This window comes from Nycticebus coucang, chromosome 12 (assembly GCF_027406575.1).
Source record: "Nycticebus coucang isolate mNycCou1 chromosome 12, mNycCou1.pri, whole genome shotgun sequence".
NCBI lineage: Eukaryota > Metazoa > Chordata > Mammalia > Primates > Lorisidae > Nycticebus > Nycticebus coucang.
In genome coordinates, this window is record NC_069791.1 from 110,546,366 (window position 1) to 110,561,805 (window position 15,440).

General features: G+C 45.7%; 1 protein-coding gene across 3 annotated transcripts in view; it reads left to right on the top strand.

The window, feature by feature from the left end:
- Positions 1-13,488, top strand: part of SHISA9 (shisa family member 9) — a 310,797-nt gene extending 297,309 nt beyond the window's left edge. For all 3 annotated transcript variants that reach the window (XM_053557600.1, XM_053557601.1, XM_053557602.1), the window contains one exon: positions 11,161-13,488. In XM_053557600.1, the coding sequence (XP_053413575.1) occupies positions 11,161-11,540 (380 nt within the window). In that variant the 3' untranslated portion in view covers positions 11,541-13,488. The remainder of the gene's footprint in view (positions 1-11,160) is intronic.
- The last annotated feature ends 1,952 nt before the right edge of the window (positions 13,489-15,440 follow it).

The following is a 15,440-nucleotide window of genomic DNA, read 5'->3' on the forward strand; positions in this document are numbered from 1 at the left end:
AACCACGCCAGCAAGCACTTCTCCAAACCTCTGTGTCACATCTGCTATCACCCATTAGTCACAGGAATGAAGTCAGGATCAAGTGATGGGGAGACAAGATCCTCCTGTGGGCCCAATGTGGGGGTTCAAACCTGTGATCCAGCAGACTGGGAGGCCGAGGTAGAGGGACTGTTTGCACTCAGGAATTTGAGACCAGCCTGAGCAAGAGCAAGACCTCATCTCTATTAAAAAGAGAAAAACTAACCAGGCATTGTGGCAGGTACTTGTGATCCCAGCTACTTGGGAGGCTGAGGCAAGAAGATCACTTGTGCCCAGGAGTTTGAGGTTGCTGTGAGCTAGGCTGAGGCCATTGCGCTCTGGCCTGGGCAACAAGGTAAGACTATGTCTCAAAAAAAAAAAAAAAAATGTAGGTATAGGGGAAATATCCTCTCTCTCTCTCTCTCTTTTTTTTTCTTTAAAGTTACAGGTGGCGGGTTCAAACCCAGCCCTGGCTGAACTGCAACCAAAAAATAGCCGGGCGTTGTGGCGGGTACCTGTAGTCCTAGCTGCTTGGGAGGCTGAGGCAGGAGAATCACGGAAGCCCAAGAGCTGGAGGTTGCTGTGAGTCCTGTGACATCATGGCACTCTACCAAAAAGTAAAGTGAGACTCTGTCTCTACAAAAAAATAAAAATAAAAAAAATAAAGTTACAATGTTTGTGATCTCTCTCTCTCTCTCTTTTTAATTGGATGAGTTTCAAAGTCACCTGGAGATGAGTGAAGCGCTCAGGGAGAATCTCCTGCTGCTGACAGCCCTCCCTCGAGACCTCAGGCCCTTTGGCTGTGCCCTTAGGCAGTTCTCCTGTGTGGTTCCATCTTCTGAAAGGCTGTTGAACAAAAGGGGAAGTAGGAAGGAAGGGCAAGGAATTGGTTCATGCCTTAATCTAACACAGGATCCCAAATCTCATATTATCTACTTTGAGATGGCACCAGGAAGAGATAGCCAAGGGAAAGGTGGCAAGTAGGACTCAGGATTCTTACCCTTAATTTGCTTTGTTTTAAAAAACACTAATTGAGCTGGGCAGATTGAGCTCACATCTGTAACCTAGCACTCTAGGAGGCCTGGCAGGTGGATTGCTTGAGCTCAGGAGTTCAAGACCAGCCTGAGCAAGAGCAAGACTCCATCTCTACTAAACATAGAGAAAGAAGCCAGGTGTGGTGGCAGGCACCTGTCCTGTAGTCCCAGCTACTTAGGAGGCTTAGGCTCAAGAATCTCTTGAGTCCAAGAGTTTCAGTGTGAACTATGGTGCTGCGGCATTGTACCCAGGTTGACGGGAGGAGACTCTGTTTCAAATAAATAAATAAAGTAATAAAAGCCATCAGCTGGACAAAATTTTACCACTTGGGAGGATGATCAGAAGACAGATCACACAATGAATCTCTGAACAAATATCTGCGGTACATAGTGGCAACGCAGGCTGCCTGGGCAGGTGTGAGGGGCACAGCCTGTTCATCTGGGGCCCTGTGGCAGAGGGGCTCCATGGTCCACCCTGGCTGGAGCATGAACCTGTGCACCTTAGTTCAACAGCCTTTCAGAAAATTGGACCACACAGCAGAACGGCCTAAGGGCAGAGCCAAAGGGCCTGAGGTCTCTAAGGGAGGGCTATCAGCAGCAGGAGATTCATGGGGAGCTCCTGGCAACCATGCAAAGGCGGCTTATGGAACAAGCTGGGCAGCTCTGATGCAAAGCTTAAGCCAGGTGCTGTCTTAGCAAATATAGCAATAGTTCCTATTGGGAGCCTTTAGGGTTAAGACAAGAAAAAGGCCAGGCTCCTAGACATGCTTTCTGGTTTTCTATCCTAGAGAGAGGTGGCTCCAGGAAAGATAGGGCTCCCTGTGTGGAGGGCCAGTGCCCTAGGCCACCTTCCACCTTCCTCACGTGCAATGACTTTCCCTACTGGATTTTTGCAGCAAGGACCTGAACCAGGTAAAACGGGGTGGATTCACCATAAAGGCAGATCTTTCCATCTCCTCCCCGGCCCGGCTTTTCTTCCTGCCTTTCTTGTGTCTGCCGACTGAGACAGCCTCAGGAGTCTGCACAGCTTTATAGCATGTACTTCAAAGGGGAGAGAAATGCCTGTGCATTTCTTTCAAACAACATGAACTCTTCCCCCTTTTACTTTATAATTCAGCTTGTGAAGAAGAAGAGGGGAAAAAAAAGACACCGGGAAAACATTCCTAATAAGTCAAAGTAAATACTGTCCTACAGGACCAAAAGGTCCCACAAATACAGTCAGTGGCTTAAGAGAAAGAAGTATATTATTTTTGTATCAAAAAGAAGCTTTTAGGGATATAATTCACCTATCACACGATTCACCCCTTTAGTGTACAATTCAGTGTTTTTCAGTATGTTCTCAGAGTCATGCAACCATCACTGCCATCAATTTTAGAACATTTTTGTCACCTCAAAAGAAACTTCATAACCATGAGTAGGCATTTCCTGTTTCTCACCCACCCTACCCGGCATTCTTTCCCTGGTACTCTCTGGCCCCAGGCAAACACTTGTTCACTTTCTGCCTCTTTCTATTTTATTATTTTGGACACTTTTTTCTCAAGTGATAGTCCCAAGGGGAGTAGTGCAGCTTGGGGGGCAGCTCTGCTCCACACGGTCCCTCAGGGACCCAGGTTTCTCCAGCCTACTGCACCACCCCCCTGACCATGCTGCCCTCACCTACATTGTTACAGTTGGGGGCTGTCACAGCATCATTTTAGCCTCTGGGAAGGGAAAGAGAGGACACTCAGGATAAGTAAAAAAAAAAAAATTTAAAGCAAGTGAGATGAAGTGGAAATTGGACACATCACTTTTGCTGACATTTGATGAGACAACAGATCGCCAAACAAAGCTTCCAAGAAGGCTGGGAAATCTCATTAGACATTGGGTGACCATGTGCCTACCAGGGGGAAAAACGGTAGAACAGATCTGATCTGGGAGATAAGTAGCAATGTGCAACGGCATCTTCTCAGAGGGAGATATACAGCTAAGGAGTCCTACCATGCACCACGTATAATGTTCTGAGCTTTTACATGTCTTGTTTCAATTCTTTCTTCATTGCACTCTGCAGAGGAGATTTTATCACCCTCATTTCATGATCTTCTTATTTTGTAACAATGACAACAACAGCAGTGCCCATCTGCTGAGTGCCTACTAAGAGCGGGGCCACTGGCACATGATGTGACACAGATGGCTCTCTATGTGTTTCTCTTCAATAGCCTCAGCTCCTCCACCAGATCTTGTTATTTGATTTTCAATTTTATAGATGAAGTTAGAGAGGTTAGATAGCTTGCCGCAGGTCTCAAGACTGTACATGAAGAGTTGGGATAGGAGCCCACATCCCTCTGTTCTCAAAGTTTATATGCACTTTCCTCCATATTGTAAAGATTTTACAGTCACAAAAATCAGATGCTCGTACTTCCAAACTTTGTTCTCTGTTGTATAAACCTGGTGCACTGAATCCTGTAATCTCTCGGCCTCATTAATTCTTTTCCCTTCTCAACAGTCCTAGATCTTACTGTCTTGCCTTGGCTCTGCACCAAGTCTGAAAGGGCTGACAGGGCTTGGTGTAGGATTCTGAGCCAACACTTGAACTCTTTGTCACCATCGAAAGAGTGGGGATCACAGAAGTGCAAGGAAGTTTATTATCTTTTGTTATTTGTTATGGTGCCCTAGGAAACTAATACTCCCTGTGGTGCATTCATAGTAAGTGTGGAAGAGTGGAGAGTGGGCAAGCCCCAGGAGTCTGGGTCTTGGGGAGCTACTACAAAGAAGTTAAATTTTATTTTTGAGTGTGATGGGAAGATGGATCACTGCATTTCATCATATTCTTGAATTAAAGATGACGACTGATGAGGAAGTCATCTCCTAAGTGATGCCCCCAACCAAAGATTTCCCATTATCTCACTGGGGCATCACTTACCATCACCGGGACACAGAATATCACCAAGCGAGAAGGAGCTGGAAGAACACCTTAAGATGCCTTGGCCTAGGGAAAGGAGGTAGGTGGGAGGCCACCTGGTGAGACCCTCAGATGTGCAGTGTGTTTTGAAAAGTGGTTATTACCTTGCGGCTCTCCATCTCCTTGGAAGCGAGGCTCCACCCGCCCTGCACCTGTACAAGTGTCTGCTGCTAATTAAGAGAGAGACAGATGGAGGAAGGTGTAGTTTAATTTTACAGCCCCAGTTTCTTCAAGGCAATTAGGCTCATTGGAAAGAAAGCACCTTTTTCTTTCTTTCTCCCTCTTTTGTAAATGAAGAGAAATCAAACCAGAGAGGGCCAGTGTTGTTGAAAGGCTCACGCATCTGTTTCCTGGTCGGCGTGTCAGCCATCTGCTGATGAGGTACTGGGGCTGATTAGGTTAATGTATTTATTAATGGGGCCTACAAGACTGTTCAATGAATCTGATTTCTTTCACAAGGAGCTGTTTAATGAGTCAGGGACAACATTGCACAAAGCTGAGAATTGCCAGGAAACACTTCTCCCTTCTTCCTGGCTCCAAATCAGATGGGACCAAAGCATTATGCAAAGGGAATTTCATGAAAACTGCATTTCCTGGTTATGGTTCATCTGCTGAAACTCCAGCCACCTTCTTGCTGTTGAAATACTCTTGAAAATATCTCTTTGGAGAACACAGATAAATCTCTGCCTATACTGCTTTTCTCTAAAATACTTCCATGTGCCACTGAGGACGGACACCCAGACAGACTAGTCTGTGTGAATGTTACAGTCTTGCCTACAGGACAGGAGCTGATCTGAGGACCCCTTGCTCTCTTCTCTCGACCTCACAGGTATGTAGTCGCTTTTCAGTTTCCTGAAGCTACTCTTCCCCTTCTCACCTCAAAGCTTTTGCAAATGCTGCAGTGTATCAGTTATCTACTGCTGTGTAACAACAATCCTGAAGCTTAGTGGCTTAATGTAACAACCATCTACTGGTTGAACTAGATTTACTGCCTTTGACTGGACTTGCTCTTCATCTGTGGTCAGCTCATAGGTGGCGGATGGCCTCACAGACATGTGGCTATGGTGAACATGGGTAACTAGCATATGGGTTTTTATCCTCTAAAAGGCTAGCCTGGCATTCCCTCTTCACTTGGAGGCAAGGTTTCAAGACTTTGAAAGCAAAAGCTGCTAGAACCTGCTGATGAAAGCCAGCTGCAAGGCCAGGCCAGGCCAGATTCCAGACATGGGGAAGAGGCTCCACCTCCTGATGGGAAGAGCTACAGTATGGCTATTCTTACAATGTATCACATTTTCTCTCCCCTGGGTTGCACTTCTGTTACTTTGTACCTTTAGCACTCAGCTTAAAGAACATTTCTTCAAGAAGGCTTCTCTGACTACTACCTCCTTCCTGGTCAGGTCAAGGCTTTTTTGCATATCCTCTTACAGAGTAACCACTCATTAAAAATGACGTGTGGAGGGAAGGAAGAGGAAAGAAGGCAGGTGGGTTTGAGTGAAGGCCTGCTTCATGCCTAGTAGATTAGCCCCAACAGACTAAGTGCTCAATTAATGTCCTTTGAATTTAATCCAGTGCTTTTTTTCTATAAGGCAGGGGATATATAACATATTTATTGAAAAGTTACTATATTCCAAGAGTATATGTACTACGTAGCCTACGCATCACATATAATTCATGCTTCACAATGAACCTGTAAGAAGTTAATATTATCCCCATTTTATACCCAAGGAAACAAGTGGCATTCCCAAGGCCTCAGGAACTCAGGCCCATTAGATTCCAGAGCCCATAGACCTTCTGGTTCACTCCACTTTTGCCCTAAAGTCTCAAAAACACTTTCTATGCCCAGGGAATACCCAATAACAGGCTCGCCAAGAAGCAAACTCAGGGCGAGATGTGGAGAAGCATGTGGATTCTCTACATGGGACGCAACGATTTCCCTTTACTGGAGCTTCTTTCCCCATCTGCACTGATATGACCAGAGTCGAATGCCTGTGTCTACTTTTTCAGAAAGAACCTCTTGAGAAGACATCACCTATTCCAGCTTCTGGGATGCCTAATTCATGAGCAATTTTGTCTGCTTGTCAGAAATGGGAAGCTTTGAATGCATCTCATGCACTGGGAAGATCCCAGGCCAGTCCAGTGTCTGGAAAGAGGAATGTGACAGTGGATGACTGTGCCTCCCGACTGGGCAGGCCAGTGAAATTTTCCTGCTGGGAGGGAAGTGGGAGAGGAGTCTCTGCCTCTCTTTTTGCCCTGACGGTCTCCCTGTGATTTCATGGCATTTTGCTCATATATTCATTCATCAAATATTTGCAAGTGCTTTATATCTACCAGGAACTGGGTTGGACATTGCTTATGAATTGGTGAGCGAGGTGAGTGAGCACTAGTGAGCGAGGTGGACTATGACAAGTGAAACTCCATGAACATGTGTGAAAGGGCAGCTGTCATGTGTACAATGGAAGGATCTGACATGGTCAGACTTATTCAAAGGGAGGGCTCCCTGAAGTGGGAGGCAGCTGGGCAGAGTAGGAGTGAGATGGGACGACACTTCCCTGGAGTTCTCTATTAAAAACTGATGTGCTGGGGCTATGGTAGATGCCAGAGCTGTGCCTGGGGTTCCCAACACCGACTGCACACTTAGAATCACATCATGGCATCTGGGCCACACCCTCAGAGATTCTGACTGCAGGTGTGGCAAGGGGTCCAGGTATCGGAAGCTTTAAATGCTCCCTCCCCATGATCCCCAGGTACTGGCAGGGTTTGGGAACTGTGGAGCCACACAGATGGAAGGATATTTCTGCTCTCAAAGGACTCATGGTCTAGTAGGGAAACAGATGTGAACACAGAAAATTATAAAATAGCACATCCAGTGCTGTGATGGAGAGAGCAGTGGTTGCCCCTGGAAACCTGGGGGAATCGGGAGACAACAGCTTACCTAAGTCTTGCAAGAAGAGTAACAGTGAGCCTGGGGCAAAGACAGGTGTAAGATACCTCAGCTCAAACATCTGGTTCTTAGATTAGATCGGTGACCTGGCTGTACATCCTATTATGACTGGATAGTTCTCCTTCATAGCACTTACCATATCTACACTTGTACACAATTTGTGGTATTATTTGGTAACTCTCATCCCTCTGTAGAGCCACCACCCTGTGAGGTCAGGGACCACGCCTGTTCTGATTCTGCCTTGTATTTACAGTTTCTAGTATGTGACAGGCACCTGTTTGATGCCTGGAATGGAGGAAGGGAGAGGAGGCAGGGAGGCCAGTGTGACATTGGAAATAAAACCCTCTTCAAAGAGGATGGGGGAAGGGAACAGGTTAGAGAAACATTTATTAGATAACAGCTGGAAGGACTTGGTGGCCCAGCACCTGTGCTACAAGAGGAAAGGAAGTTGAAATTAATGTTTCCTTCTGAGTTTCTGGTTTAGTGGTTAAGGAGTGGGTGGTCCCATGTGAAAGATAAGGAAAAGCCTGGAGAAGAACAGATCTGAGTCATGTCAATGGGTTCAGGCATAGCCACCTGGAAGTGTGAGACGCTAGTGAGGCTGTCCAGGAGGTAACTGGATATGTGAGGTTGCAGTCCATGGGGGAATCTTAGAGCATTCTTCTAGTGAAAACTCGTGGCACTAGATATCTAGAGCTTTGCACAGAAATGCAGGAAGATGGGTCCCATTCCTGGCTCTAATACTGTGCCATCATAAGCAGTTTGGGATAGGTTGGGACTGTGCTCCTCACATCTAAGCAGCAGACTCCAGGATTCCTTCTGGCTCTGACATACCATACCTTACATGCCATACTTAAATTCTTAGAATTTAGAGAAAGGGGAACTTTCTCTTGAAAGATGGAGTCAGTCAGGGCTATTTACATTACAAGCAGTCCCCAAGTTATAAACATCTGAGTGACATACAAGTGACACTTATGAGTGAAGGCTGTTCTACGAGATATGTAATGTACCTGTTAGAAACCTACAGAACCTATCTTGTTTGTAACCTGGGGACTTCCCCATACAAAGAACAGGAACCCAACGTCATCTGTATCACACCTGGAAAGTAAATGTGTGGCTACTGAGTGTTGGTCTGAGGAGCGCGTGCGGAGGCCTATGTGACTTCCGAGTGTTGTTCTGAGGAGTGTGTGCGGAGGCCTATGTGACTTCCGAGTGTTGTTCTGAGGAGTGTGTGCGGAGGCCTATGTGACTTCCGAGTGTTGTTCTGAGGAGCGTGTGCGGAGGCCTATGTGGCTTCCGAATGTTGTTCTCAGGAGCATGTGTGGAGGCCTATGTGGCTTCCGAGTGTTGCTCTGAGGAGCGTGTGTGGAGGCCTATGTGACTTTTGAGTGCTGTTCTGAAGAGCCTGTGAGGAGGTCTATGTGACTTTTGAGTGCTGTTCTGAGGAGCCTGTGAGGAGGTCTATGTGGCTTCCGAGTGCTGTTTCGAGGAGAGTGTGCGGAGGTCTATGTGGCTTCCGAGTGCTATTCCGAGGAGCCTGTGCGGAGGCCTATGTTGCTTCTGAGTGTTGTTCCGAGGAGCGTGTGCGGAGTTCTATGTGGCCTCCGAGTGCTGTTCTGAGGAGCGTGTGTGAAGGCCTATGTGACTTCCAAGTGTTGTTCTGAGGAGTGTACATAGGCTTCCAAGTGCTGTTCTGAGGAGTGTGTGTGGTAGCCAGCTAGTTAGGAAAGACTGCTGTGAGCATTGAGTGATGTCTGCCAGGGGCACAGAGGAGCAAACAGGGCATGTTTCAGTTTTGGTTCTCAAGCCAAAACATTTCTTTATAGCCTTTCAAATAATGTTGATTGAACTTAGGTTCTACCTTGAGTCAGTCTTAGCTGTGGGTAACCTTAGCTTGATCATTTTTGAAGCTTGACAGTTCCCTAATTTGTCATGCAGGAGTAAGAGTCCACATCTTTTCTATCTCTGTTGAAATGATCAAATGAGAAAAGGAAGGTGGAACTATGATGGTCTCCTTAAATGTATATGTATTCACACATGCAATGCTATGGGATATCAACATCGCAGGTGAAAGAGCAGCAAATATTTCTGGTCTCCTGAGAGATATGAATTGAAAAGTTTATTGTTAAGAAATTAATTTAAAAAGTGTAGGAAATCTTATAGTAAAAGAATTCCAAGACAAAATAAAGTCTATTATTCTAGTCTATTTTATTTTATAAAGAAAGAAATAGAGAAATATGGAGAGAAAGAATGATAATAAAAAAGGAAGGAAGGGAAAAAGGAGATGAGAAAGGAAAGAAGGAAGTAGGAAGGAGGGAAGGAAGGAAAGGGAGGGAAGAACGGAAAGAAGGAAGAAGTAGGAAGGAGGGAAGAAAAGAAGGAAGAAGGGGAGAAAGGAAGGAAGGGGAAGGAAGGAAGGAAGGAAGAGAGGGGAGAGGGGAGGGAAGAAAGGAAAGAAGGAGGAAGAAGGGAAGAAAAGAATGGAGGAGAGAAAGGAAGGAAGGAAGGAAGAGAGGGGAGAGGGGAGGGAAGAAAGGAAAGAAGGAGGAAGAAGAGAAGAAAAGAATGGAGGAGAGAAAGGAAGGAAGGAAGGAAGGGAGGGAGTGAAGTAAAGAAGGAAGGGGGAAGAAAGGAAGGAAGAAAGAATGGGAGAAAGGAAAGAAGGAAGAAGGAGGGAAGAAACAAAGGAAGGAGAGGAGAAAGGAAGGAAGGGAGGGAGGGATAGAGAGAGGAAAGAAGGAGGGAAAGGAGGGAAGAAAGGAAAGATGGAAGGAGAGGAGAAAGGAAGGAAGTAGGAAGGAGAAGGAAGGGAGGGAGGAAGGAAGGAAGGAAGGAAAGAAGGAAAGGGAGGGAAGGGAGGAAATGAAGGAAGGAAGGAAGGGAGAAGGGAAGGGAAGGAAGGAAGGGAGGGAAGGAGTAAAGGAAGTAAAGAACAATTATTCAATGCTGGAGAGAGAGTGGTGAAATTGACTGGAAATTGGTGTAAGCCTTTTGCAGAGTAATTGACAATATGTATCAAGAACCTAAACAATGTTTAATCTCTTTGACCAAATAATTTTGCTTTTGATGACACAGATCAGAGGTCAAGAAGCTTTTTCTGAATAGTAAATAATTTCTAGACAGGTACTCATTTTTACCATAGTAGAGTAAAAGCAGCCACAGACACTACTTCAGTGAGTAACTGTGGCTCATTCCCAAGAAAACCTTGTTTACAAAAATAGGTGGTGATTGGGTTTGGCCTATGGGCCATAGTTTGCCAATCTCTGATGTAGACTAATATTTTTAGAATTATTTTAATTCTAAATATAAAGTGAGCTATATGCCAAAAGATTCTCATCTCAGCCTTAATTTGTAGTAGAAAATATTAATATAACTGAAATGTTCATAAATGGAACAACTAATTAATTTTGATAGTTCTACTCAATTATTTTATAGACATTAAATGTGGTTTATTGGTAATTTATAACAGCATGGAGTAATGCTAGATAGGACGTTACATCAGAAAATTGAGACCAAGTTATTTATGATATTGGTGATGAATAATACCTAAGAACTTTACACACATTCTATCTCCAAACAACCCTATGAAATCTACTTTTTTTTTGTTAACTGCTTTCCTTATGCAGAAGCTGATGGTAATAAAAGTTAAGTAATTTAGCTGAAGTTGGCGTGTGAACGTGCTTCAGTGCTGGAAGCTGAAACAAAAGCAAACAAACCAAGAAAAAGCCTGCATAAAAGTCTGTTCAGCAAAAAGATCAGAAGAAAATACACGTGAAAGTTGATATCAGCTGTCTTGATGTATAGGTGGTAGATGTGAAGATTTCTTAACATGTTCGGTATTTTCCATAGTGAGAATGTATAGTTTTAATAATGAATAAGCAACACTTGGATTTTATAGGGAAACCAAGGATGGCAGAAGGCTCAGTGGGACTATGGTGGGAGAAGTGTTTTTTTGTTTTGTTTTTTGTTTGTTTGTTTTGTTTTGTTTTTGGCCAGGGGACAGGCAGAGATCCCCCGGGGTTGTGCCTTCACCCTCCCACCCTCTGGGCCCTGCTCTCGTCTGTGGAGAGCACGCAAGGCCCTGCCCTTCCCTCTGTCTCGTTCCAGGTGGAGTTTGTAGTCTGTTTTGGACTGTTGCTACTCTCTGAAACTGACCTGCTAATCCCTAACTCTCTCTCTCTCTTCCCCTCTCCCTGCTCTCTCCTGCCCTGCTTTGTTCACCTGCTCAGCCGACAAGGTCAATGATGACTTCTACTCCAAGCGGCGACACCTGGCTGAACTGGCTGCTAAGGGGAACCTACCTCTGCACCCCGTCCGAGTGGAGGACGAGCCGCGGGCCTTCAGCCCGGAGCACGGCCCTGCCAAGCAGAACGGACAGAAGGCTCGCACCAGCAAGATGCCCCCACACCCCCTGGCCTACAACTCCACCACCAACTTGAAGGGCTGGGACCCCAACGAGCAGTCTCTGCGGCGGCAGGCTTACGGCAGCAAGGCCAAGCTCGGCACGGCCGAGTCAGCCTCCAGCGACCCCTTGGGGACGCGCACGCAGCACTACCCTCCCCCACAGCCATACTTCATCACCAACAGCAAAACGGAGGTGACTGTCTGAGCTTTCCCGACAGGGAGCACCCTGCAGACCACACTCAGCTGAGAGAGGCAAAACAACCCCGGCCGCACCCTCCTGTCCTCCCGTCCACACACCACACACTACCCTCCATTAAGAACCGACTCGAAGGCTACTGGTGACGCGGAATCATGCTTTCCTGGGTCAGACCTAACACGTGTTCATGGGCAGCTGAGGAAGACCGGAGCATGGACCTTCAGCAGTGCAGCAAAGGGGAAACTGAGGCACACTCTTTCAACTTCAGGCCCGAGGTGGCCAACTCGCAAGCCCAAACCACAGGGCTAATGCTTCTTTTCTTCCTAACTCGAAACTGAAATCCATGATGAGAAAAAAAGAGTAGCACAATTTAGAAAAATTGTCCATTTGAGCACATATACCACTTGCCCTGTGCTGTCTGCTTCTGAGTAAAAAAAGCCAGGGTGCAAGGGTTGGAGAGAATCAGGGTGGAGATGAGGGAAGAGTGACTGGAGAAGAGTTGTTGTTGGGAGGAATTTGCCCACATTAGCAGCATTTTTCTAATCCCAAGGAGTGATGTGGATGCCAAATTTTGATGAGTGTGAGACAGTAACTGGACCCTAACCATTATATTTATAGTACTTTTCATATTCTCAATGTTTAAAGCAAAAAACAACACACACTCATACTCACACAAAAACAAACAGATCCTGAACCCACCGAAGGGAAAAGAAAATGTTTTAGAGAACTCCCACAGAGACTGCCACCATGGAAGTGGGAGGACAGGATTTTATGGCAGGGAGAGGGTCCAGAGAATATTAAATAACTTTTTAAAAAAGCAAAATAAGATATATAAGCCCACAACAAAACAGACAAGGAAGGCAAATTAATTTTTGTCCAAAATCTTTAAGACTTAGGAAATCAACATGACATCAACAACAAAATTCCACAGGTGGAAAAGTTCACAGGAGGTGAAATGGGGGCCCAGAAGCCTCCAATTTCTGGACTCCACCTCCAAGAGCTGAAACAGATACAGAAAAAAAGTCCTCTATTAACTGTCTGTCCCTGACACCCCTTTCCCTTCAGCGCGTTGCCGCCGCTGCCAAATTTCAACTGCTTCAGACTGAAAATGTCATAAGCGTGGGTGGTGCCTTCAATGTGTTACTGTTGTTTAATGACAGTCTTGTTCCCCAAGTGCAACCTGTGTTCTTTTAGCCTCTTCCCTCCTGTTTTTCTGCAGTAGTAGAAGTCGTTTTTATCCTTCCTTTGTAGGTGAGCCCACCCCATAACACCCTCTTGAGGGGGCTGCTACAATGTCAGGGTACCTAAAGATGAAGACCTTCCAACTCCCTGTGTGGTCAGAACAAGTCCTTCCATTTCCAGCCTCCCAAACCTGTCAGACATTTCTGGGTCCCATAATTCCCCCAGTCCCTCCAAATTACCTCCCCCAGACACTTTAATGTGTTCATCCCCCATCCAGAATTTCCTGAGAGTCTTCTTCAGACTGGTTCTTGGGGTCCCAACAAAGATATTTTTTCCTGCTAGTTCTATTGGTTTTATGGAAGCCCAAAGAGGTGGGTTGAGGGAGAACAAGTCTTCATTTAAGGTGAGAGGTTTTCAAACTCACCCCTAAGGGTCTTAGCTAGTTATGTAACAGGAGACCCTGAGGTCCTCTGACATCAGAAGCTTTACATAGTCTGGGCAAACAAGACCCGGAGCACTTTCTGGAGCCCTGCACTGCAGGGCTCTGCCTCACCTGTCTCTCCACCCTGATACCACAAAATCAGTAAAGCCAGCTGGTTATTCTCCTTACTCCCAGCAGACACGAGGACCCTGATGGAAGCCTTAGCCTCCCAACTGAAACATGGAGAATTTGGGCTAGGTCAAGCTTTTCAAGCTTTTTGAAACAGCAAAACCTTTGCCTATTTTTTAAAAAAGGAAACCTTTCAATGAAGCCCTATATAAGATCCCCATGTATGAAGAGGTATGGTGGGCTAAGCTGGGCTAAGCAGTTTCGAAGATTTAGCACCCACCTTTGTGGCCTCCTTGCTGAGACCCCAGAGGTCCCTCCCCCACTCCACCAAGAGTGATGTAAATACCACTGGCTTGATCCGTATGTCCTTGACTTTAGTTGGCCACATACCTGCCACACACTTTGGCATCTCTGTGTATCACTGTCACAATATCTGTATCTAAACTGATTCATTTTTAATATATTTTATTTTTAAAATGAAAACTTCCAGTTTTTACCACAAATAGAAAACCATTATTAATCACCATAAATAGAAGAAAATAAGCATAAAGGTAAGTACAAAGGCAACTAAGTGGGAATGAGTAAATTCTAGGTAGACAGTTAGTTGTTGTCTGTGGAAGAGCCCACACCTAGAGCCTGATGCCTGCAGGAGCTCCCTGCTACCAGCCCTCCCCTCCCTTCTCCCTCCTCCTCCTCAGTCCTCCCCTATCCCCCATCCTCATTCCTCCTCCCTCCTTCTCCCCCTCCTTCCTTCTCTCTCTCTTTCCCCCTTCCTTCCTACCCACCTCTTTCTCTCCTTAAAAAGAGATTAGCAGATGATAAAGAATTGTTAAAAGTACCAGCACCCAGTGGAGACTTTCTCCTTGAAGTAATAAGACCAACTAAATTGTAAGTGAAAAGGGGATTATTTTCTATGTGAGTCAGTGTGGAATAGTGCTGTGTCCGTGTACTGCCTACCGTCAATCCTTTGCACACACTAGTGGTTTACAGCCCACACTGCAGGGAGCACTGGGTTGTCTTCTCTGTGAGGTTCCCTCCAGCTCAAAGGCTCTGTAATTCTCATCTCCCTTTTACCTCATCTTGCTTTCTTGCCCTGGGCCCCCTGTATCTCACCCTTACCTCACCTCTGATTAAAGGCCTTTCTTGGTCTCTGAATCTACAGGATTTTATTTCTTCACACTCTTTCTCTTCCGAGTAAACGTCATCAACTGACCTTGGCTCCTTGCAGTCTGCAGTTGTAATTTTGGCAGCAAAGGTGCCAGCCTGATCAACGAGATGTGGCAGTGATGGTGGCCTACAGAGGACAAGTGCTTCGCAAGCAGCACTCTGCAAGGACAGCCCAAGAGGTGCTTCTCGGCTCATTTTCTGCCAGTTGACTTTGGGAGGACGAACTGAGGAGGGGAGTTTGCACAAGGAAGGTTTCCTCTTGTGAGGGTAGACAGACTTTCTGTTACTGAAAGCAAACACAACCTATGGAACTATCTCTGACTACCATGTACCGAGGAAAAGATCCCGTAGCTAGGGTGGGGAGACCTGCAAGAGAAAAACCTGAACAAAGCAGAGAGACTGTCCTGGCACCAGCCTCAACTGTTTGCCTTTATCTGTCCCCTGACTTCCAGCCCAATGGGACCAGAGTCTGACTCCCTTTGCCCCCCGGAGTGTCTCAGCCTCCATCCGCCATGGGCTCTGCCTGGCCTCCCATCTAACTGCCCCAGTTTTTTTTGTGTGTAAATGAAGCATATTTTATGTGAGAATATTTTAGTAGTCGTATGTTCTGCAAGTAAACCTGTGTTAATACTTGTCACCAACTGCAGAGTTTATGATGCCAATAATACTTCCTACACTGAAGAAAAAATTTGTTTGTTTTCTAAGAATGTTTATTTGTAAACATATGTGTTCACTATATTAATACAAGTTTCTTACCTGGCAATAAAACAGATTATATGTGATGCTGTTGGGGGCGCTATGTATCTTTTTTCAGAGCCCTTTATCCTAATTTGTGTTTTCACCAGGGAATGCCAATATTAGCATAGACAGTTAAGTTTTTTAATTTTTTTTTTTTTGTGGTTTTTGGCCGGGTCTGGGTTTGAACCCGCCACCTCTGGCATATGGGACCAGTGCCCTACTCACTGAGCCACAGGCACCGCCGACAGTTAAGTTTTTAATACTCAGAATGT